We start from the raw sequence: 25,510 nt of genomic DNA on the forward strand, positions 1-25,510 counted from the left end.
TTGGAGACTGGGCGATAGTTATTAAGTACGGCTGGGTCCAGGGAGGGCTTCTTGAGGAGGGGGCGCACGAGTGCTTCTTTATAGAGAGTTGGAAAAACTCCCCTCCCCAAGGAAGCATTGGTAATCTCCTGGACCCAGCTCCGTGTCACCTCCCTGCTGGCCGAGACCAACCAGGAGGGACACGGATCCAGTAAACAGGTGGCGGAACTCACAGCTCCAATGGCCTTGTCCACTTCATCAGGTGTCACCAGATCAAACTCTTCCCAGACAGGTGGACAAGTACGTGCCCCAGTCACCTTGACTGACTCGTTGTCAGTCGATTCTGTTTCCCAATTGGAGTCGAGATCGGCCCGGATCCGAGCGATTTTATCAGCAAAAAACGTATTAAAATCCTCGGCACTGCTCTGCAAGGGCTCCCCAACTTCCCCCTGATTAAGAAGGGAGCGGGTCACCCTAAACAGAGCGGCCGGGCAGGATTCCGCTGATGCAATCAAGGCGGCATGGTACGCGCATCTTCAAACCATAGTTTTCATAACAGTCTTTGGGTTTAATTGTACCTTGTGCTTTTTGTGAAATGGTCTGCAATGTTCTGTTCAGTCATGCAGTATTCTAAAGTAACCATTTTATTTTGAACACAATATCTAACATTCAAATATCACAAATCAGTATGTTTAGATTTTGTTTTTGTTGTACATACTCCTGGTCAGTTGGAGGATGATGAAGAACTTGAGGACTCTGATACAGATAGTGTTTATGAATTCGTGGTGGGCCCGGAGTTACAGGTAGTAGAACAGGTGGGAGGCCAGCCACAGGATGTTGCTATGAGTCCAGAATCTAGCAAGGAAGAATCAGATGTTCGCTGGGTTGATCCTAAATTCAGAAAGGTCCAAAAACATAAGAAACAAGTGTTTGGAAGAAGATATTAAGGGGAGGAATGGGTTAAATACTGGAGTGATGTATTTGGTACGTCATGGGGCAGTGGGGAAAAAGGGTGAAGTTTCAATGTTGTAGAACAAAAATGGAAGGTGTTCCCGTTCGGCTTCCAAGCAAGCAAACTCATTCTGTGTTATTTTCTAGTCATTTCTGCTGGTTTTGAATCATGCTGTGAGTACATAAATCTTGGTGAATGGAGGAGGCTGGGAGGTATGCAAGAGGAATGTAATTAGGAGAGATAACGGGAGAACAAGAAATGTGTTAGTATGAACTGTATTTTGAATACGGAAGGAAGATAATAAAGATGGACTTTCTTTGTTTATGAAATACTGCATTTAGTAAAAGTTATTTGTAATAGCTAAAATTCTACCAGAAACCAGAACAGTTAACCATACTAATTGCAAGTTTATTGTCTTCATACACAGTAAATGGCTTGTGTGCAATAATTCCTATATCCTTTAACAATACACCACTTCTGTACACATTAATGATAAAAGTTGAGAATTCTGCTTCCATAATGGATAAACTGTATGTATTACTATACCTATAATTGATTGTAAGCGGTTGAAAGTATAACAAAATTTTGAGGGCGGGGCTTGGTCGATGCAGAGCTGGTGAGTTAACCGCTGCTCTCCCAGCACAACTTTTATTGCCTTTAAATATAAAATCAGATACCCAACTTGGAGGGGAGGGTGTTGTAAGAGGTGGTTATGCTGTGCCCGATGTGAGAGTCGCTAGCTCACACTGGCACAAGCTTTTTAAAACCGCCAGGACCGGGCAAAAAAGAAGCCAGCATTTGCTGGCCCTAAGACATGGCCGCCCCGTAAACATCGAGGAGGAAGTGAGAAGAGATCGGTGAGCCTCAGCAATTACCCTAAAATAACAATCTTAATTTGGAAACTTCTGGTGTAATTAAACAATCGTGGGAAAGACGGTAAAAGGATAGAAGAGCTCAAAGTCGAAACAAGCGGCGATTAAAAGGGTTGAGCGACAGGAGAAGCAAGAGACAGTGTGCGGTGACAGGAGATTCGGGTGTGTGACAGGAGAGCTGGGTCGGAGGGACGGAGACGGAACGGAGTGGAGACGAATATAATTGGGTGATACGATCTTAAAGTTTGAAGCCTAAATTTTTACGAATACTTGGAATACCAGATGGAATAGTAGTAGCAAAACCTCTGACTTTCACTATGGACGTCACACCAACGTGATTAAACCTCCCCCACTTCCGAAAACATAGAGCTACGAAAGTAGAAAGCAGAAACAGCAAGATAACGTCCTGGAGATCTACACCCCTCCATTTTGCTTAGCCGGTTCTTTTGATCTATTTGATTTATCTGGTTTGCGTTTGCCTTTGGACCTTTTAAGGACTTAAAATCCCATAAAACACAGAAGGCATAATTTTAAAGAGACAAGAACCTGACTTAACAGATATCAACTTGACTGGACTGGTTTTCAATATCACTATAGCAGACCTTCCCATAGGAAAGGAAACATAGGAAACTAGATCTACTCATTTTTGGAACAATCTGGACTAAATCTGGACTAAAATAAATATTAGAATCAAGGAACATCTATTGGTTAATATATAAGATTAAAGGAATTAAAGGAAACAAAAGACAGACACTGGACTGGAAAACAATTAGATGAAATCAAAGTAATTGCTGTTATTAACTAATAATATCTCTGATCAACTGTAATTAAATGTAAACTGTAATTAAATGCAATCAACTAACGAATTAATTAAGTGATTAATGGATGTAAGAATTTGCTAAAGTTATAATATATCATTATCATTATTATTTAAATCTCTACCTCTACTCTACCTCTACTCTACCTCTACTCTACTCTTAGAAATTGTTTATCTAGAATACCTACAAGAATTGACTTAACTATTATTCAACTATATAACTATTGATTTCCTAACCATTAACTAATTAATTGTATACTATATATTGTGTATTGTATATTGAATATTGATTAAGTATTAAGTATTAAGTATTGATTAAGTATTAAGTATTAAATGTTACAGCATTAAGTATTAGATATTAAGATATTAGATATTAAGGATTAAATAAGTTAGAATATCAATTATAAATTAGAAAAGGATAAGCTAAGATAGATTAAATATAGTTTAAGTATTGAAACACCGATAATAATTGAAAGCATTAACCTTACCTCTTTTCTCTTTTGAAAAATAAGTTGTATAAATTGATTAGATCGACTGTTACATATTGAACTAACTCTTAAAGAGTAATTTGATTGATTGATTAGATATTGAATAGATTGATTAGATATTGAATTAAGCATTAGAAAGCTAAAACTTATCACAAATGGCAACTCAACAAACATTAACTAAGTCGTTGAGAAGGGGTAATTTAACCTTACTATCACCAGCTGTGCAGAAATCCTCATCGACTTCCGATATTGTTACAGGAGAGATTAAAGATCAGACACCCTCGCTCCAAAGTTTACAAAATTCCCTAGACAAAATTCAAGAATTTATGATAAAACAACAGGAGTCCTCTAACCAAACCCAAGAAACTATAATTAAAAACCATCAGGAGACACAAAAAAAATTTGAGGAAGTAAATGAAAATTTTGCCAAATTTAATAATATAATAGAAAGTGTTAAAGAAGCAGTAGACCAACGGGAAATTAAAATACAGCAAGTGGAAGAGACAACCGAAGCGAATAAGTTAAGATTAACTAAGAACGAAGAAGACCTCAGGAGGGTAAATAAAGATTTAGAAGGGGCCATTGCTCAATTAGAATTTGAAAAGGCCTCATTTTATCTTAGGCTACAAAATATACCAGAAGAAAAAGGGGAGAACTTGTTTGCGACCGTAGTTGAACTCTTCGCTGAAGAGTTAAAAATAAACAAAAACGAACTAATTAACCACGTAGACGAGGTATATCGAGTGCAAACTAATTACGCACGTCGCCATCAACTCCCCAGAGAGATCCACCTTAGATTCACCAAAAAAACCCTGAGAGATGAGATATATAGGAATACCAGAGGGGTCTTATCGTATAAAGGAAAAGACATCATCGTATTGAAACAAATACCCAAAAGAATTAGGGAACGAAGGAGGGATTACCATTACTTTACAAACAAATTAATAAAAAACGAGATACAATTTAGATGGTTAGTGCCAGAGGGGGTAATGGTAACGTGGAAGGGGAAGAAAATAAATATAGAAACACTAGAACAAGCAGACAAATTTATTCGAGAACATCTGAAGAAAGAAGGGGAAAGTAGCACGGAACTGGAGACAACAAGCCAAGAGGAGGGAGAGATAGAGGAAGAGAGAACAGACAAGATAAGCAAGGGGAAAGGGGAGAAAACAGAAAACTACAGAGAGCTTAGAAGCAGCAAAAGGGCAAGATAGTTGACGAAGAATGAATAAAGAAATTAAATTATTTTCGGTGAATATAAATGGAATGAACTCTCCTCAAAAAAGAGGACAAACATTTACAAAACTAATAAAACAAAATTTAGATGTAATATGCCTTCAGGAAGTCCATGTAAAGAAAAAGGATAAGAAAGTATTGGAATACCCGAAACTGGGGAAACTATTCACATCACTTGCAAATGAAAAAAAAAGAGGGATTGCACTATATATTAAAAGCTGGTTAAATCCAAAAGTAATTGACAGAGATGAAAAGGGTAGAATACTTATAATAGAAATCGAAATTAATTTTAAAAAAAACAAATTTAATTGTGATTTATGCTCCCAATAAAGACCAAAATTTTTTTTACAAAAAGTTGTACCAAAAAATAATAAAAATTGAAAAAGGAAACATTTGTGTGATTGGGGACTTTAATATAATAATAGATTACAACAAAGACTATAAAGGTAAAGAAAAGAGTAAAAAGAAAAAAACAATACCAGAAAAACTCAAAGATATTATAGAGGAATTTAAATTAAAGGATACATGGAGGGAAAGACACAGGGATGAATGTAAGTATACTTATTATTCACACCCACACGACTCATGGTCTAGATTGGACATGATATGGACAAATATAGAATTACAACAAGAGATAATATCAGCAGAAATAGAACCCAACTTTTGGGCAGACCACAACCCAGTAAGTATTATAATTAGAGGAAACCAAACCAAAAAAAATAGATGGACAATGAATACAAAAATTATACAAGAAAACAAATACAAAGAATTTTCAAAAAAAGAATTAGATATCTTTCTAGAAAAAAATTGGAATGAAGACACAACCATACAAAATATATGGGACACAACCAAAGCATATATAAGGGGGATAACCATTGCATACACTAGTAAAAAAAATAAGGATAAAAATAGGGAGATGAGAGAAAATCAAAAAGAATTAGAACAAATAGAAGCCGAATGGATAAAAGATCCAAAAAAAACCGAACTAAAAGAAAAAAGAGATGTAATTAAACACAAGATAAACTTGATAGCACAGGAAGAAATAGCCCAAAAAATCAAAAGTGTAAAACAAAACTACTTCGAACATGCAAACAAACTGGGAAGGTGGCTTGCCTATAAAATTAAAAAACAGAAAGAGAAGAAATATATCCAACAACTGGAAGATGAAAAGGGAAAAAAACAAATTGACATAGAAGGAAAAAAAAGATAATACAAAACTATTTTCAACAGCTATATAGGAAAGATGATATAAAAGAGGAAGAAATAGATCAATATTTGAACGAGATCGAACTACCCCAAATATCAGAGCCTAACATAGATAGAATGGATAAAACCATAACTATGACAGAATTAGAGCTAGCAATTAAAAAACAAAACAATAACAAAACCCCAGGAGTAGATGGAATACCAGCCGAATATTACAAAGAAATATATGAACCAGTTAAAAAATTATTACTACAGATGCTGAATGAGGTGTTAGATAAAGGAGCAATGCCTGAATCCTGGAAGGAAGGGTTAATAACACTAATACCAAAAGATTTGGAACAAAGATATTTAATAAAACAATACAGACCAATTGCATTACTAAACTCAGATTACAAAATTTTCACAACAATATTAGCAGAAAGGTTTAAAGGGATAATTAACGAAATCATACAGAAATATAAACATAGAAACATAGAAACATAGAAACATAGAAGTCTGACGGCAGAAAAAGACCTCATGGTCCATCTAGTCTGCCCTTATACTATTTTCTGTATTTTAGCTTAGGATGGATATATGTTTATCCCAGGCATGTTTAAATTCAGTTACTGTGGATTTATCTACCACGTCTGCTGGAAGTTTGTTCCAAGGATCTACTACTCTTTCAGTAAAATAATATTTTCTCATGTTGCTTTTGGTCTTTCCCCCAACTAACTTCAGATTGTGTCCCCTTGTTCTTGTGTTCACTTTCCTATTAAAAACACTTCCCTCCTGGACCTTATTTAACCCTTTAATATATTTAAATGTTTCGATCATGTCCCCCCTTTTCCTTCTGTCCTCCAGACTATACAGATTGAGTTCATTAAGTCAAAATAATAAAAATAATTTGAGAAACATTATAAATATTTTAGAATACTATGAGGCAAACCCAGGAAAGAATTTGGCATTAATATTTTTAGATGCGGAAAAAGCATTCGATAATTTGAATTGGAACTTCTTTATTAAACAACTGACCAAAATGAAATTTAAAGAAAAATTTATAAAAGCAATCAAGACGATATACTCTGCACAATCGGCAAAAGTTATAATAAATGACCAATTAACGCAAAATATAAAAATAGAAAAGGGAGTACGGCAAGGATGCCCCCTTTCCCCATTAATATTTATTTTGGCCATAGAAATTTTATTAAATCAGATAAGATTAAATAAAAATGTTAAAGGATTAAATTTGAAAGGACAAGAATACAAAATTCAGGCATTTGCCGATGATCTAGTATTCAATATAGAAGATCCAATTGAATCAGGGGAAGTTTTATTAAAGGAGATCACTGAATTCGGAAAAGTAGCAGGACTAAAAATTAATAAACAAAAAACCAAAATACTGACAAAAAATTTAACAAATACAGAGAAAAAAATATTAGAAGACAGATTAGGCCTACAAATAGTAAAAACAGTTAAGTATTTGGGAATAAAATTAACAGCAAAAGCAATCACAATAAAGGAAGATAATTATACGGTTCTAATAAAAGAAATAAAAAGGAAATTAGAAAAATGGAACAAATTGCCTATCTCGCTCATAGGTAGAATCTCAACAATAAAAATGTCCATCTTACCCAAGATTCTATATCTATTTAGGATGATTCCAATTATATTAAGAAAAGACTTTTTTCAATAATTAAATAGAATGATTACAAAATTCGTCTGGGCCGGAAAAAAACCTAGAATTAGAATACAATATCTACAAGATAATATCAAACAAGGAGGATTTGCACTACCAGATTTCGAATTATATTATAATGCAGCAATTATGGATTGGTTGAAAGATTGGTTTAAATTGGAAAATAAAAGACTATTAATACTGGAAGGACACAATATGAGAACAGGGTGGCATGCTATCCTGTGGGAAAATAAAGAACAAACACATAGTTATTTCAAACAACATATAATAAGAAACTCGTTATACACAACTTGGAAAAAAATCAAAAAAATGTACTACCACCAAATTCCCAAATGGTACTCGAGCTTAGAGGCGACGGTATACCCAAACTCAAGAGAACTAAACAAAATGTTAAATTATTATCAAACATTAGAAAAAAATGGGGAATTAAAAACTAGGGAACAATTAGAAGAAATTGGAATCAAAATCGATTGGTGGGCGTATAACGTAATCAAATCAAAATATCAAGAAGGGAAAAGGAAGGAAATACAAATAAAAGAGATAGAATTAGATAAGATAATTTTAGGCCAAGAAAAGAAAATGATTTCCAAAATATATAGATATATGCTACACTACAAAATGGAGGAACACATCGTTAAAAATAGTATACATAGTTGGGGCAAAAATTTTGGTTATAGCATAAATTTAGATAAGTGGGAATCAATTTGGACTAAAAACTATAAATTAACAAAATCTACAGCTTATAAGGAAAACATATACAAAATGTATTATAGATGGCACCTTCCACCGGCAACATTAGCCAAAATGTATAAAGGAACAAACCCAAAATGTTGGAGGTGTAAAAAAATGGGGACCTACTACCACATTTGGTGGACCTGCTCAAAAATGAAAAAATTCTGGAATAAAATGCAGAATTGGATAGAAGAGATTTTACAAATGAAGATAAATAAAAAACCTGAAGCCTTTCTCCTGGGAATTATAGATCAAACAATTGAAAAAAACAAACATTACTTATTAATTCATATATTGACAGCAATTAGAATAACGGTAGCTCAAAATTGGAAGCAACCCGAACCACCTGAAGACGATTTGATAATTAAAAAAATATTAGACTGTGCTGAATTTGACGCATTAACAATTAAATTAAAAAACAAAGAGGATTCCGAACACGATAAAACCTGGATACATCTTTATAACTGGTTTAAGAAAATAAATAAAATTCAAAAGAAAAAATCAAATTAACAATACTTTATATCCTTTTTATTACATAGGAAAAAAATACAAAAGACATATATACAAAAAACCTTTTTATAAAGAAAGATCTGTATGATATTAAAGAAATTAAATATGAATAAAAGAAGGCGGATAAGAAAGAATTAAATGATTTAAAGAACAGTGACAACCTACAAGAGAAAATGGTATACACTGAGGACACAACATACTTTACCAGAAAATAATTTAAAATCAAAAATCATTCAAAACTTACCTCCTGAAGGGAATACAAGTACAAATATTATAAAATATGCTAAGTGAATAGTTATTGTTATTAATGTACTTAAATAAGCAATTAGATTTTTTTAAAGAATATTTTCTTTTTGTTTGTTTGTTTGTTTTTCATGTTTGTTTGTTGGTTTATTTGTTACGCGTTGATTTAGTCTTGTATTAATATAAAACATATATTTGTAATGTATATATTTGTAATTTGTATTTGTATTTGTGTATATATTTGTAATAAATTTTTTTAAAAAGTTTTTAAAAAAAGAAAAAAAAAGAAAGTATAACAAAATTGTAAATTAAGTGAATAACCGAAACCAATTTTCTTATATTACCATTCATATTAGCAGTTGAATTAATTCACTATAAGATGTGTTTGATGGACATGTACAAAATGATTAATTAATTGATATATTTTTGTATTGTTTTGTTTGTCTGTGTTCTTTTTCTTTTTCTTTATTATGTATGTTACATTTCATGTTTTCAATGTATTTTTATGTTTTGTTTTTAATGTAAATAACTCAATAAAAATATTTTTTTAAAAGGAGAAATCAAACCAACTTTCTCTATCCTAAATAAACAAATAATAAAATCCATAGAAACTAATTCTTTTACAATACACTTATTATATTCATAACCTGATCACTTTAAACCATAAAGACTTTTCTTTAATTTCCAATAACCAGTTTTAAACAATAAAATCTTTTAAACCTAATGGCTTTTTTTTCATATAAATGGTATATTGTAAAGATGCATATAGATATGCAGTTTCAAGATCTATATGATTTATTATGCATTTATTTTTGGCTGCCCAAATTGGGCCACTACTGGATTTCCACACCACTAGGAACCCACCTCTGCAGCACATTGAACTGCACCTGGAAGAAACCTGGCAGCTGTTATAGCTCATGCAACAGAAGTATAATATGGGTGAATTTAGCAATACTCTTGATTGTAAACATTATTTCATTTTGGATCAGCTGTATTTTTTCTCCTGATGTTTTTCAGGGTGGAAAACTCACCCTGTGAGGTCTGTCTCAAGGATAGAGAAATACAGGTAATCTTCGACTTATAACCATAATTGAGCTCATGTTGTTAGGTGAGATGTTTGTTAAGTGACTTTTGCCCCATTCTACTATCTTTATGGCAAGGATGCATGATGGCTTATACATTATCCATGATAATCCATTAAATAAGGCTAATTCAGTTTATGAAAATAGAAAGCCTCACAAAGCAAGCTGAGCCCGAGGCATGAGGGGGAAGCATGTGATCCAGCCTGTTAGTATGTCTCGGTGCAGCCCTGTGCAAAACCTTAGACATATGCTCAGCAGAGTTGTTGTTGTTATTGTTATTGTTATTGTTATTGTTATTGTTATTGTTATTGTTATTGTTATTGTTATTGTTATTGTTATTGTTATTGTTATTGTTATCGTTATCGTTATCGTTATCGTTATCGTTATCGTTATCGTTATCATTATCGTTAACATTAACGTTATTGTTATTGTTAACGTTATCGTTATCGTTATTTATTAGATTTGTATGCTGCCTCTCTCTGCTGACTCAGGGCGAGTTATTGCAGTGGTGTAGATATGTGGGCTAGCCAGTTAAAGACACAGACTTACTATTTACAATATTATATTAACATACATAGATTACAAACAGCACACAGCTAGACTAATACAGACTCACGAGATATCTCAAAGTAAACTCCCCCCACAGGGATAGGTACTGGTGCTCCCTTATGGCCAAACAAGTCAAAGTTCTTAAAGACACATTACATCTTTACATTGGTAGCTTACTATATGGCAACCCCAAAGTAGGTGAGTACCATGTACTAACACAGCCTGCCGAACGCACTGTCCACCCACTCATTGGCCCACTCAATCCCACCATTTGTTTTGGTTTCCCTGCAGACATTCCGGCAGTACATGGCAGGTGGCTGTGTGGCCACCTTGCATACCAAATCTCATCCCTCCCTCCATGCATTTGATTCCACCTGCTGCTGGTGCTGGTGTCGTGAGGCTCTGTCCACACTATCCAAATGTCCTCCTCCAGCTCTGCTGAATAGGTGGGTCAGTCCTCCCATCCACCACCCAAAGAGGCAGCTGGGAGTCCCCTTTCCACTCTGCCTCACCTGAGTCCAGCGCCAGAGCTGACCAATATGCCCTGCACCCACATATCTTGGGGGCCCACAGCCATTTCACTCCACATTGTCCCCTGTTTTGCCTTCAAACCCCCCCGTCTCCAGAAGGAACTGCAAATGGATGCAAATAAATAAATAGATAGATAGATAGATAGATAGATAGATAGATAGATAGATAAAACTTTGTTCCAAGGATCTACTACTCTTTCAGTAAAATAATAGTTTCTTATGTTACTTTTGATCTTTCCCCCAACTAACTTCAGATTGTATCCCCTTGTTCTTGGGTTCACTTTCCTATTAAAAACACTTCCCTCTTGAACCTTATTTAACCCTTTCACATATTTAAATGTTTTGATCATGTCCCCCCTTTTCCTTCTGTCCTCCACACTATACCTACCAGTCAATGACTACTTCAGCTTCAACCGCAATAACACCAGAGCACGCAACAGATTCAAACTAAATACGAACCGCGCCAAACTTGACTGTAAAAAATGTGATTTCAACAATCGAGTTATCAAAGCTTGGAACTCATTACCAGACTCAATTGTGTCAACCCCCTACCCCCAACACTTCTCCCTTAGACTCTCCACGATTGAGCTCTCCAAATTTCTAAGAGGCCAGTAAGGGGCGTACATAAGTGCACTGGTGTACCTTTCGTCCCCTGTCCAATTGTCTCTCCTTTCTTTCACCTATCTTATATATTCTCTTCCTTTAATATATCCTCTCCTCTAAGTTCACTTTCACCCTGTTTTATATTATCACATGTCTATTTTTCTTCATATGTATCTGTGTATTGGACAAATGAATAAATAAATAAAATGAAAAAATGAATAAAATAAATAAATAAATAAATACAGATTGACTTCATGAAGTCTTTCCTGATACGTTTTATGCTTAAGACCTTCCACCATTCTTGTAGCCCGTCTTTGGACCCGTTCAATTTTGTCAATATCTTTTTGTAGGTGAGGTCTCCAGAACTGAACACAGTATTCCAAATGTGGTTTCACCAGCGCTCTATATAGCGGGATCACAATCTCCCTCTTCCTGCTTGTTATACCTCTAGCTATGCAGCCAAACATCCTACTTGCTTTCCCTACTGCCCGACCACACTGCTCACCCATTTTGAGACTGTCAGAAATCACTACCCCTAAATCCTTCTCTTCTGAAGTTTTTGCTAACATAGAACTGCCAATACAATACTTAGAAAGAGGATTCCTTTTCCCCAAGTGCATTATTTTACATTTGGAAACATTAAACTGCAGTTTCCATTGCTTTGACCATTTATCTAGTAAAGCTAAATCATTTACCATATTACAGACGCCTCCAGGAATATCAACCCTATTGCACACTTCAGAGTCAAACCTTCCCTACCAAACCTTCCACTATGTCACTCACAAACATATTAAAAAGAATAGGACCCAGAACAGACCGTTGTGGCACACCGCTTGTAACCTGACTCTGCTCAGAATACTCGCCATTAACAATAACTCTACGCTTCAGCCAGCTGCAAAACCATTGAACTATCCAGGGATTAAGTCCAATCTTCACTAATTTATCTATCAGCTCTATGTGGAACCGTATCAAAGGCTTTGTTGAAGTCCAGGTAGGCAATATTCACCTTCATCCAACACCTTTGTGACATAGTCAGAGAAATCAATGAGATTAGTCTGACATGATTTGCCTTCAGTAAAGCCATGCTGATTTGGGTCCAATAAGTTATTGTTTTTTAGGTGCTGATTTATCCTCTTTTTGAGTAGAGTCTCCATCATTTTAACTACAACTGATGTCAAGCTAACTGGCCTGTAGCTACCAGCTTCTTTTCTACTGCCCTTCTTGTGGATAGGCACAACACTGGCCATTCTCCAGTCCTCAGGAACTTCTCCTGTTAACAAGGATTGGTTAAACAAATCAGTCAGGGGGGTAGTAATGACAGATCTGAGTTCTTTAAGAACTCTGGGGTGGATGCCATCTGGACCCATTGCCTTATTTATCTTTAATCGTTCAAGTTCTTCTAAGACATCAGCTTCTAAGATCACTGGAGCTGAATCCATACAGCTGGAAGCAATGCTATATCCACCTATAGTATTATTTTGTAAGGTGTCTTTTGAGAAAACTGAACAGAAGTAGCTATTGAAATGGCCAGCGATCTCCTTATTCCCATTAATGCATGTATTATTCCCGGTACTAAGCTTCGTGATGCCGCAGTTTTTCTTCTTCTTATCACTAATATATCTGAAGAAGGTTTTATCCCCCTTCTTTACAGATTTGGCAATTCCTTTCTCTTTTGAGGCTTTAGCAGCATATATTATCTGTTTCACCTCCTTCTGTCTCATTTTATACACCTCCCTATCAGCTATACTTCCAGACTCTTTATACCTCCTATAGGCAGCCTTTTTTTCATTGACTCTTACATCATTGCTAAACCATAGTGGTTTCTTCTTCCTTTTACCTTTATTTAGTATTCATTAGAAAAGTTTATATCTTTACTTCCCATTGGAAACTTGGCATGGAAGAATCTGAGGAATCATTGCAATATACAAAGATTTTGCATGGGGGCTTTCATTTTAGAGACCACTCCAGGGATGTCTCTGAATTCACCCACTTCTTCCTGTCTTTAGACCGCTTGAACCCTCAAGGAGACAAATTTCTCCCTACATGGTGGAAATTTGTGTTGTACTGCAGGATCCCTAAATCAGGAAAAATCCTTCCAAAGGGGGAAAACAATGTACAGGAAAGGAGAATCTGAAGAATCTACCAAATTACACTATTGAAAAAAAATGACAGGAGAAAGTTACAATATCTACAATGTTGTTTATGCTCTGGCACAAGCTTTACATGCAATGTCTGGATCTAGAGTTGGATCAACCATGATGAGGCTTGGAAAGAAGATCTCAAATGTCCAGTCATGGCAGGTAATTTCTGGGACTTTTGACTCAGTCCACAGGTGCTTAGATCAGAAGCTCCTCATATGAATTTATTCAGTTATTTACCAAATATCTGCATACTCCCATACCAATTCATCTGAGACCCTGCCTTTCTTTCTTTACGCTTACCATTTCTTGTGCTACTCAGCTTGCTGTATGAAAACAGGTTCTGATTAATAATGGATGGAAACTAACCAAGGAGAGATGCAACCTAGAACTTAGAAGAAATTTCTTAATTAACAGTTTACTTTTAGACTAAGGTGAACAGATGTCCCGCTTTTGAACAATTTATCCTGTATACTGTGGCGTTTTTAAAAAGTCCCGATTATTTTTACAAATGGTACATCTCATCACCTTATCCTCAACCACCCAAAGAGGAGCAGATGAGGGCATGAGTGACTGTGTGCAGTGACTACCGGTCCAAATAGGGCCGCAAATGGTGCACCAGGCGAACCTGGGCAAAAGCCCCCCTTACCACAGCTGCAAGTTGTTTCTCTAATGTGAGCTGTGGATCGAGGAATACGCCCAAGTTGCACACCCTCTCTGAGAGCCTCAATGATTCCTCTCCCCCCCCCCCGGTGATGGATGGACAGATGGAATTGTCCCTAGGAGGCAAAACCCACAGCCACTCCATCTTATCAGGGTTGAGATTTAGTCTGTTGACACCCATCCAGACCCCAACAGAGGTAGGAGGACAACCACCATAAAATGGTGCCTCCCACTCCCAAACCCTCCAGTTGGCGCAAAAGGATACCATGGTCAATGGTATCGAAAGCTGCTGAGAGGTCAAGAAGCACCAGAACAGAGGATAAACCCCTGTCCCAGGCCCACCAGAGATCATCCATCAATGCGACCAAAGCAGTTACCGTGCTGTAGCTGGGCCTTATTCCTGACTGCTGAGGGCCTAAGATAATCGGCTTCTTCCAGGGAGTGCTGTAGCTGGAGCGCCACCACCTTCTCAACAACCTTCCCCATAAAGGGAAGGTTGGAGACTAGCTGATAGTTGTTAAGAATGGCTGGGTGCAGGGAAGGCTTTTTGAGGAGGTGGCGCACAAGTGACTCATTGTCAGTCAACTCTGTTATCCAATTGGAGTCAAGGTCTGCCCGGATCCGAGCAATTTTATCAGCAAAAAACGTGTTAAAATCCTTGGCAATACTCTGTAAGGGCTCCCCAACTCCCCCCTGATTAAGAGCAGGTAACCCTAAACAGAGTGGGATTCCGCTGATGCAATCAAGGCAGCATGATACACGCATCTTTTCGCCTTGAGAGCCACTTTGTAAGTCATAATATGAGCTCTTACAAGTGTTCGATCAGATTCGGACTTACTCTTCCTCCATCGCTTCTCTAGACATCTCTTCTGGCGTTTCAACTCCCAGAGCTCCTCGGTATGCCCATGTTTCTCCAACATTCTGTGGACTGCATTGGCTGCCAATTGGTTTCCAGACACAATTCAAAGTTATGTTATGACCTTTAAAGCCCTACAAGACATCAGACCAGATTACTTGTGGGACCGTTTTATGCTGCATGAATCCCAGCAACTGGTTAGGTCCCACAGAGTCAGCCTTTTCCAGGTCCTGTCAAATAGACAATATTGAGTGGGTAGGGTTGATTTTTAATAATGGGGATTTTAGATTAGATTAGTGGGTTTTATATTAATTGGATTTAGGATTATATTGCATTGTTCTTTTATATATTGTGAGCCACCTCGAGTTCTCAGAGAGGGATGGCATATAAGTCCAATAATTATAAATAAATAAATAAATAAATGAATGAATGAATGAATGAATAAATAAATAAATAAATCAGTCAATCAGTCAATCAGTCAATCAGTCAATCAGTCAATCAGTCAATCAGTCAATCAGTCAATCAGTCATTCAGTCAATCAGTCAATCAGTCAATCAGTCAATCAGTCAATCAGTCAATCAGTCAATCAGTCAATCAGTCAATCAGTCAATCAGTCAATCAGTCAATCAGTCAATCAGTCAATCAGTCAATCAGTCAATCAGTCAATCAGTCAATCAGTCAATCAATCAGTCAATCAGTCAATCAGTCAATCAGTCAATCAATCTTCATCCAGCATAACTCTCTGGACAAGACCTGACAGGAAAGGTGTACAACCACTACACAACAATGTAGATCCATCCCCAAAGATGGATCTACTGTTTCTCTCAAAGATGCTCTTCTCCAACAACTCCTTAGTGAATGGAGTTCTGAAGAAATTTAGGGTCCTCAGAGGAGATGTTAGTTCCCACTATAATTTTCAAAGTTCTAGTCTCTGGAGCCTCTTCTGCTAATTCTCCAGTGATTGTCTTTGCGGTAAACAACAGAACAACATGGAAGTGATCTTGCATTAGAAAAGGACAAATGCCTCAGTCACATACAATGTAGCACTGGTTTTGCTACATGTATGGATGGTGTCCTTGAATGTACTTTCTCTCCTTCCCAGGGGAAGCTTGGTTTATCTCTGTCTGAATCCTGAAAGTGACTAGAATTTCCACATTATAAAAGTGCTTTCAATTCATCTAACTGTTCAATTCACTCTCCCTGTTCTTTCTTAGAAACAGGGAGTTGATTCTGACACATGAATTATGGATCTTCTGCTTGTGCTTCTGTTGCTGCTGCTATCACAGCCAATCTCTGGGAAGCTTGGAAGGAAGTGCCTGGTGAATTTTGAGAACCAGGATGAAAAAAAACCATGGAGCTTTTACAGTCCAGGAGACTATATCATTAGTATGATCAACACTGGAACTAAAATATTACATACAACAATGTTGTCTTTCAACACGGCTCCTCATTGTCAGATTGAGATGTAAGTCATTCACTGTGATGGAGCTTCATTCCCTCCATTTGCAGTTCTCAATTCTTTTCTTCTTATTTCACTTATGCCTATATTGTAGGACCTATCTTATTTGTTCAACTGTTTTGATTTCCATTGCTTCTCTGTTTTATCTCCTTTCATAGAAAAAAAAATTGAATCCAAAGATGGGGCAAAAAAATAAGCACCCTCCAAAAAAAAATCCAGATTCCATAACTTTTCTGGTCTATTCCTTAGTTATACTTCAATACCAACTTTTTATTTTATTTTATTTTTTCTTTATTGGAATTTGTCAAAGAAAAATGAGAAGAATAAAAGAATAAAAATACAGCGATCCTATTGTCCTATTGAGTCCTATGGGATTGGCAGCATAGAAGTCAAATAAACTAAACTAAACTAATCCTCAGAGAGGGGCGGCACATAAATCTATTTTTTATTATTATTATTATTATTATTATTATTATTATTATTATTATTATTATTATTATTATTATTTAAATTAGTGCACCTGCAGGTTGATTTGGTAAACTGCTTAGAGAGGGCTGTAAAAGCACCATGGAGCGGAATATAAGTCTAAATGCTATTGCTAATGCTATTAAAAGAAATGCTGATGGGTAACTATCATTTGCCTCATTTGATGATAACATGAACATTTTTTTAAAAAGTTTTCTTTATTGTTTTCATAAATATATAACTCATGGTTTGGTCGGTTTTACAGATCTTAATCCATCTTCATTACCTTTTGTGTTTATCTTTAATTCTCTTACATCTTACATTTAATCGTATACATTTATTTATTTACTTCATTAATATAATACATTTTCTAAAAAAAAGAAAATGCAACATTTGCAAGGTATCTGTTATTTTTTACGGTTTGTACTGCTACTTTGTATTGTATTATTTTTGTAGTTTCCTTTGAATCCATTCATGCCATTTATACCATATACGTTTTGATTCATTAATTTTATTTTTCTTAATTGAATTTGTGATTTCATCCATTTCTACACATGTGTATATTTTATCTCTTATTAGATTTTCTGTTGGGGTCTGTTCATTTTTCCACGTTTACGCTATCACTATTCTAGTTGCTGTATTTATCTGTTTTATTAGAAGAAGTGTTTGTTTAGAGTAGTGTCTCTTCCAAATTCCTAAAAACATACCTTCCGGGGAGTATTCTATTTCTTCTTTGGTCATTTCCATAAGCCATCTATGAATTGTTTTCCAAGTTTTTTGTATTTTTAAGCAGGACCACCACATGTGAAAAAAGGTGCCTTTTTCCTTTGTACATTTACAGCATGTATCATGTAATGTTGGGTAAATCTTCGCTAACCTTGCTGGTGGGATGTACCATTTATAGAAAAGCTTGTAATAGTTTTCTTTGTATGCTGCTGATAGTGTAATTTTCGATATTGAATTCCAGGTTCTTTCCCATTCTGCTATGTGTATTTCTCGTCGTATGTTTTTTTCCGAAGCTATCATAGAATTTTTAACCATATCTTTTATTCTATCCTGTTCAAGTAGTAACTGATACATGAACATTTTTTATCTTAGTTCACCTTTTGATAAGTATAGACTACTACGCTACGTTTTTAATATTCAATTGGTCAACAAGACTTCCAGACTTATGCAAAATTTCATACTTGGCTACAACATCCATGACAACTATGTGAACACACTTTTGACTTCAGATGCCTTGATGGACATGCTCTCTACTGGAGAAGGCAATGTTCCCAACTACGGCTGTGGAAGGAAGGACCACATTTTGGTTCTTATTGATTCAGCTACTTATGACATCTCCCTCCAGATGTCAACATTAAGAGACACCTACAAAATCCCTCAGGTTTGTATGTCTACTTATAGATAAAATGAATGAGTGGTGGGTCAGTATGTGATAGATCCATTTGGAACTGACAAACTGCTTTTCATCATGGCCATTATATGTATCATAGTTAGGGATTGGGATCCACAGTGATTAAGAGGTAAGGATCGAAGCAGTGATATCTTCTCATGATATTATCATAACTGATTATGCTTCTGCTGCACATTTGGAAATGTGAGAAGAAGCTCAATGTTCCATTGAAGAGTCTTCTGTCCAAAAGGAAGGTGTAGCAGAGACAGGAAAGAATTTTTTGTATATAATCTTAGCAAAAATAATATAATCCAAGTGTATTATTTTACCTGAAGCTGATCAAAACACATATATCTTACGAATTCATAGGGATCACTAACATTAATCAACCACTTGTTTTTTTAAAAAAAATTACAAGCATATTATCCAGAAGGTTAATTTTTTTTACTCTAATGCTTTACTCTAAAGCATTCACAGTGAAATTCATTAAAAATGGCTTGAAGAGCAATAAAGCTTCTCCCAAATGAATTATTCCAAAAAAAAATCCTTAATGGTGCTGTTCTCTACTGGCAGGCTCATTTATACATGCTAATAATTCCTAATAGATAGATAGGTAGGTAGGTATGTAGGTATATATACAGTGTATATGGTCTTGGCATATTCTGGTTTCTTCCCATGAAAGTTTCAGCATGACCTCATCAAAATGTCAGCAGGAATCTCTGAAGAAACCTGAATATGCCAAGACCTTCATATCTGTACCCATGAAAATCTATGAAAACGTATATATTACTTATTTTATTTATTATTTATTATTTATTCTTTGTCCAATATACAATACATATGGAAGAGAATAGACATTAAGTAATATATATAAAGATAGAAAGTAAATAAGTAAATAAGAAGAGAAGTATATTGGAGGGAGAGAATATATATGATATAAGAGATAAGGAGAGAATATATATGATATATATATATAGATAGATAGATAGATAGATAGATAGATAGATAGATAGATAGATAGATAGATAGATAGAGATAGAGAGATAGAGATAGAGATAGAGATAGAGATAGAGACAGAGACAGAGACAGAGACAGAGACAGAGACAGAGACAGAGACAGAGACAGAGACAGAGACAGAGACAGAGACAGAGACAGAGACAGAGACAGAGACAGATAGATAGATAGATAGATAGATAGATAGATAGATAGATAGATAGATAGATAGATAGATAGATAGATAGGATAGTTAGTCTATTTTCATAGGGTATTCTGTTTCGAGTGGAGGAGTGAAGGGCTCTTCTGGTGAAATATCTTTGGACGTTTCCGAGAGTGTTGATGTCTGAGATGTGGTGTGGGTTCCAGACAGATGAGCTGTATTCGAGAATGGGTCTTGCATAGGTTTTGTAGGCTCTAGTCAGTAGTGTGAGGTTGCCAGAGCAGAAGCTACGTAGGATCAGGTTAACAACTCTGGAAGCCTTTTTGGCAATATTGTTGCAGTGGGCTATAGCACTTAGGTCGTTTGATATTAGTATTCCAAGGTCTTTTACTTAGTGTGGGTTGGTTGCAAGAATTTGTTTATTCAGTTCATGTGTGAGGTTTGGATTCTTTTTCCGATGTGGAGGGTAGAGCATTTGTTGGTTGATATTTGAAGTTGCCAGGTGTTAGACCAATCTGAAACAAAGTCAAGGTGTTTTTGGAGAGTGAGTGTGTTGTCAGTGGTGTTGAAAAGTTTCACATCGTCTGCAAAAAGCACACAGTTGCTTGCAATATTATCACAGAGGTCATTGATGTATAGGATGAAAAGAGTAGGACCTAGTACGCTGCCTTGGGGAACGCCACTTTTGACAGGGACTGGGGTGGAAATGGCACTTCCGATTTTGACAACTTGTTGCCTGTTTGACAGGAATGCAGTAATCCAGTTGTGGAGGAGTCCTGAGATGCCGTAGGATTTGAGTTTTAGGAGAAGTTTGTCGTGAACCACTGAGTCAGAGAGTCAGTTATATAAATTAACTGCCTTGGAAATGGCCCTGGGTTGGTACGAGAGGCAAAAAAGGAGCTGTGATGTTCCTTTAGTATACCAGAGTGATTCGACACACACACACACACAAAACCTGGTACAGAGCTGAAGGGATACTGTAGCCTAGAGGTTAATTCTCTGCCTTATAAGGCCAAAGTTGCAAGTTCAAGTCCCAGTGAGGGTATGGCTAGCTGATGAGGCCAGAATAAGGCCGAAATAGATCTATCCTAGTCTCCCTTAATTTTCCAATTCAGCAAAAACATGTAACATGTGTTTGTGTGTGTGTGTTCATAGATTTTCATGAGTACAGGTATGAAGGTCTTGGCATATTTGGGTTTCTTCCCATGTAAGTTCTAGAGATTCCTGGCGACGTTTCAATGAGGTCATTCTGAAACTTACATGAGAAGAAACCCAAACATGTCAAGACCTTCAGTATTCCAAATGTGGCCTTAGCAAGGCATGATAAAGTGGTACTAACACTTCACATAATCTTGATTCCCCCTCTGTTAATACAGCCTAGAATTGTGTTGGCTTTTTTGGCAGCTACTGCAAACTGCTGGCTCATATTTAAATGGTTGTCCACTAGGACTCCAAGAACCCTCTCACAGTTACTACTGTTGAGAAAAATACCACATATACTGTACCTGTGCATTTTGTTTTTCTTGCCTAAATGTAGAACCTTAGTTTTTTCACCATTGAGTTTCATTTTGTTAGCTAGCACCCTTTGTTCAAGTCAGTCAAGATCCTTCTGTATCTTGAGCCTATCTTCTGAAGAGTTGGTGCCAGTTTGGTGTCATCTGCAAATTTAATAAGTTCCTCATCTGTTGAAGAGTACTGGGCATAAAAAAGAGCCTTGGGGTACACAACTGTATACTTTCCTCCATGTAGATGCAGTTCCATTGAGCACAACACATTGAGTGTGGTTGGTCAGCCAGTATTGAATCCAACTGCTGGCCTTACTGTCTATACCATATGTTTCTACTTTATCTAATAGTAGGTTATGGTCTACTTTATAATATAGATAGATGAAACACATTTATTATTTGAAAATAAATTATAAAAGAGATTAATGTCGTGGACCACATTTTACATCATTTAGAACCTTATAATAAAATAAATATTTCCTCGTTGGTCAATTTTTTTAAAAAAATGCATTCAATATGGATCTGAACAGAATATTTCAGTGGTCATATAAATATATGGGTCAGAGATGTAGGGATGATAGAGAAATATGATTTATTTTATTTATTCTTATTCTTTTTAATTCATTTTCTTTTATATTATAGTTATATACAATCTTGTTAATGTTATGCATATTTATTCTTTATTTTCTTAAGAGCTAATGGGTAATCAACAATAATTTATTCTAACAAGTTCATGAAATTGTATTTCTTTAAAGCTAATATTTTGGAATTGATCTGACCCCAAACATTATGCAGTATTCTTCATTGGTTTTTTTTCAGATCAATTTTGAATTATTTTCAGATTTGCTGCATGATAAAAGTCAATTGCCCTTTTATCATAGTTTTTCCCCCAAAAAAGGGGTCCTCTACCCAGGAATTGTTCAAGTGCTCCTCCATTTCAGATGGACCCTGGTTGGTCTTTTTGTTCCAGACACAGAAAATGGAGATAATTTCATGAGAACTGTTACTCCTTTGCTTGTCATAAATGGAATTTGTGTTGTTATATCACAACAATTCTCAGGAACTCAACTTGCAGCACCCCACATCAATGCCCTCTCTAAGTGGAGACAAGTCAATGTCTACATTCATTACATAGAATTTGGTGCTGCTTGGGACAGAATTCTTCCTTTTCATTTTATACTTAGAAATTTGCCAGGACACATTGAAAAGAAAGTTTGGATCACAACACTCACTTCAACATTTCCAAGGAGGTATGGCAGAGCTCTCAAATATGTGAATAGTATCTGGAGTGTTGATTTTGAGAGAAAAAAGGAGCCAATAAAGGATGCCTATATAGACCGTTTCTATACGGAAGAACAACAATTATTTTTCTGCTCTTTTTCAAAGCATGTCTTTTCTGTCAAAGGTCGGAAAAGATGCACTGAGAAATCACCAATGGAGACACAATGGAAAGAAAACATGATATTGGCCGCGAATTTCCACCATCCTTACAGCACCATTAACACTCTAGCCCAGGCCTTGAATGCTGCATATTCCTCCATATCCAAGAGGAGAAGGAAGGAGAGCAAAGGGAGCTTGGGGACTCCAAGGCTGCAGATGTGGCAGGTATGAGGTCTCGACAATGATCCATTAATCTTACTTCCTGTTGAGAAGAAACAAAAGGGAGGTGGAGGGGAACCGTATCTTACTACTTGTGTTAACAGAACTCCAATAAGAGACCAGGCATTTTTAAATAAATTCCTTTAGGCAAGGGTTTGTGATAAATATCACAGAATGTTACCTTGAAACATACCCTTTGACCAGTGTTTCCCAACCTTGGCAACTTGAAGATATTTGGACTTCAACTCCCAGAATTCTGGGAGTTGAAGTCCAAATAACTTCAAGTTGCCAAGGTTGGGAAACACTGCCTTAGACCATGCAGTTCAACCTGTCTTCACTGCAGGAATCCCATTTAATGTTTTTTTTTTTAGGGATGGCTGCTCAGTCTTTGCTTTAAGACAATTAGGGAAGAGGAGACTGAATTTCTTTGGTTCTCTGCCTCAGAATTAAAACATTCGTTTTCTTTCACAGTGTTTAACTCTTATTCAGCCAGAATGGGTTTTTTATTTTATTTATTTATTTATTTATTTATTCATTCATTCATTCATTCATTCATTCATTCATTTATTTATTAGATTTGTATGCTGCCCCTCTCCGTAGACTCGGGGCGGCTAATAACAATAATAAAAACAGCATGTAACAAATCTAATATTTAAAACCACTAAAAAAAACCTTATTAAAAACCAATCCTACACACAAACATACCATGCATAAATTATATAGGCCTAGCAGGAAGGAATATCTCAGTTCCCCCATGCCTCATGGCAGAGGTGGGTTTTAAGGAGCTTACAAAAGGCAAGGAGGGTGGGCGCAATTCTGATTTCTGGGGGGAGCTGGTTCCAGAGGGCTGGGGCTGCCACAGACAAGGCTCTTCCCCTGGGTCCCGCCAAATGACATTGTTTAGTTGACGGGACTCGGAGAAGCCCCACTCTGTGGGACCTAACTGGTCAATGGGATTCGTGCGGCAGAAGGTGATCCTGGAGATATTCTGGTCCAATGCCATGAAGGGCTTTATAGGTCATAACCAACACTTTGAATTGTGACTGGAAATTGATCAGCAACTAATGCAGTCTGCAGAGTTTTGGTGTAACATGGACTTATTTAGGGAAGCCCATGATTGCTCTCGCAGCTGTATTCTGCATGATCTGAAGTTTCTGAACACTTTTCAAAGGTAGCCCCATGTAGAGAGCGTTACAGTAGTTGAGCCTCGAGGTGATGAGGGCATGAGTGACTGTGAGCAGTGACTCCCAGTCCAGATAGGGACACAAATGGTGCACCAGGTGAACCTGGGCAAACGCCCCCCTCACAAAGCTGAAAAATGTTTCTCTAATGTGAACTGTGGATTGAGGAGGACGCCCAAGTTGTGGACCCTCTCTGAGGGGGTCAATGATCCCCCCCCCCAAGGTGATGGATGGGCAGATGGAATTGTCCCTGGGAGGCAAAACCACAGCCACTCCATCTTATCAGGGTTGAGTTTGAGTCTGTTGACACCCATCCAGATCCCAACAGCCTCCAGGCACTGGCACATCAGTTCCACTGCTTCATTGACTGGATACGGGGTGGAGATGTACAACATGCTCAGGCAGGGGGTTGGACTCGATGACCTAACGGTCCCTTTCAACTCTATAAATAAATAAATAAATAAATAAATAAATAAATAAATAAGTAAGTAAGTAAGTAAGTAAGTAAGTAAGTAAGTAAGTAAGTAAATAAATAAATAAATAAATAAACTGGGTATCATCCGCATACTGATGATACCTTACCCCATGCCCTTGGATGATCTCGCCCAGAAGTTTCATGTAGATATTAAATAGCAGGGGGGAGAGGACCAAACTCTGAGACACTCCACAAGAGAGAAGCCTAGAGGTCGACCTCTGACACCCCACTAACACCCACTGTGACTGACCGAAGAGGTAGGAGGAGAACCACTGAAGGACAGTGCCTCCCACTCCCAACCCCTCCAGACGGCGCAGAAGGATACCATGGTCGATGGTATCGAAAGCCGCTGAGAGGTCAAGAAGCACCAGGACAGAGGATAAACCCCTGTCCCGGGCCTGCCAGAGATCATCCATCTAAGCGCCCAAGCAGTTTCCATGCTGTAGCCGGGCCTGAATCCTGACTGCTGAGGGCCTAGATAATTGGCTTCTTCCAAGGACCACTGGAGCTTCCAAAAGCTTCCTATATTGCACTAAATTCCCCCTAGTGGAAGCTTTTTAAATGGCGATTTTGGGGGGAAATTGGTGCAATATAGGAAGCTTATGATGTGGTGATTTTGGGGGGAATTTAGTGCAAGGTAGGAAGCTTTTGAAGTGGCGATTTTGGGGGGAATTTAGGGCAAGATAGGAAGCTTTTGGAATGGCGATTTTTAGGGAAATTTGGGGTGGCGTTAGCTTTCATTAGGACCTCCATTCCTCGCTTCTCCTTGCTGTCTGTCTCCAATCCATTAGCCTTCACTTTGTCCGCCTGCCGCTTTTTCTTCAAGCCTTAAAGTTTGGAGTTAAAATGGTGATTTTTGGGGAAAATTAGTGCAAAATAGGAAGCTTTTGATGTGGCAATTTTTTGGGGAAATTAGTGCCAGATAGGAAGCTTTTGAAGTGGAGATTCTTGGGAGAATTTAGTGCAAGATAGGAAGCTTTTAGAATGGCAACTTTTGGGGGACTCTGAGGCAAGATAGGAAGCATTTGGAGGGGGGATTTTAGCAGAGAGATGGGGTGAAAGAAGCGGCAGTCTAGGGTGGATTTTGGCAGCAGGATGGGGCGGCTGCAGGGAGCAGAGGAAGCGGAGGGCTAGAAGGGAAAG

The 25,510-nt window shown here is 36.9% G+C and overlaps 1 protein-coding gene across 1 annotated transcript in view; it reads left to right on the forward strand.

Annotated features, from left to right (window-relative positions):
• Positions 1 to 3,263: 3,263 nt before the first annotated feature.
• LOC139157271 (vomeronasal type-2 receptor 26-like) overlaps positions 3,264 to 25,510 on the forward strand; it is a 30,192-nt gene continuing 7,945 nt past the window's right edge. The window contains exons 1-4 of the mRNA XM_070733930.1: positions 3,264 to 3,842; positions 16,418 to 16,596; positions 18,154 to 18,442; positions 21,932 to 22,717. Coding sequence (XP_070590031.1) covers positions 3,264 to 3,842; positions 16,418 to 16,596; positions 18,154 to 18,442; positions 21,932 to 22,717 — 1,833 coding nt within the window. The remainder of the gene's footprint in view (positions 3,843 to 16,417; positions 16,597 to 18,153; positions 18,443 to 21,931; positions 22,718 to 25,510) is intronic.

This window comes from Erythrolamprus reginae, chromosome 1 (genome assembly GCF_031021105.1).
Source record: "Erythrolamprus reginae isolate rEryReg1 chromosome 1, rEryReg1.hap1, whole genome shotgun sequence".
Lineage (NCBI taxonomy): Eukaryota > Metazoa > Chordata > Lepidosauria > Squamata > Dipsadidae > Erythrolamprus > Erythrolamprus reginae.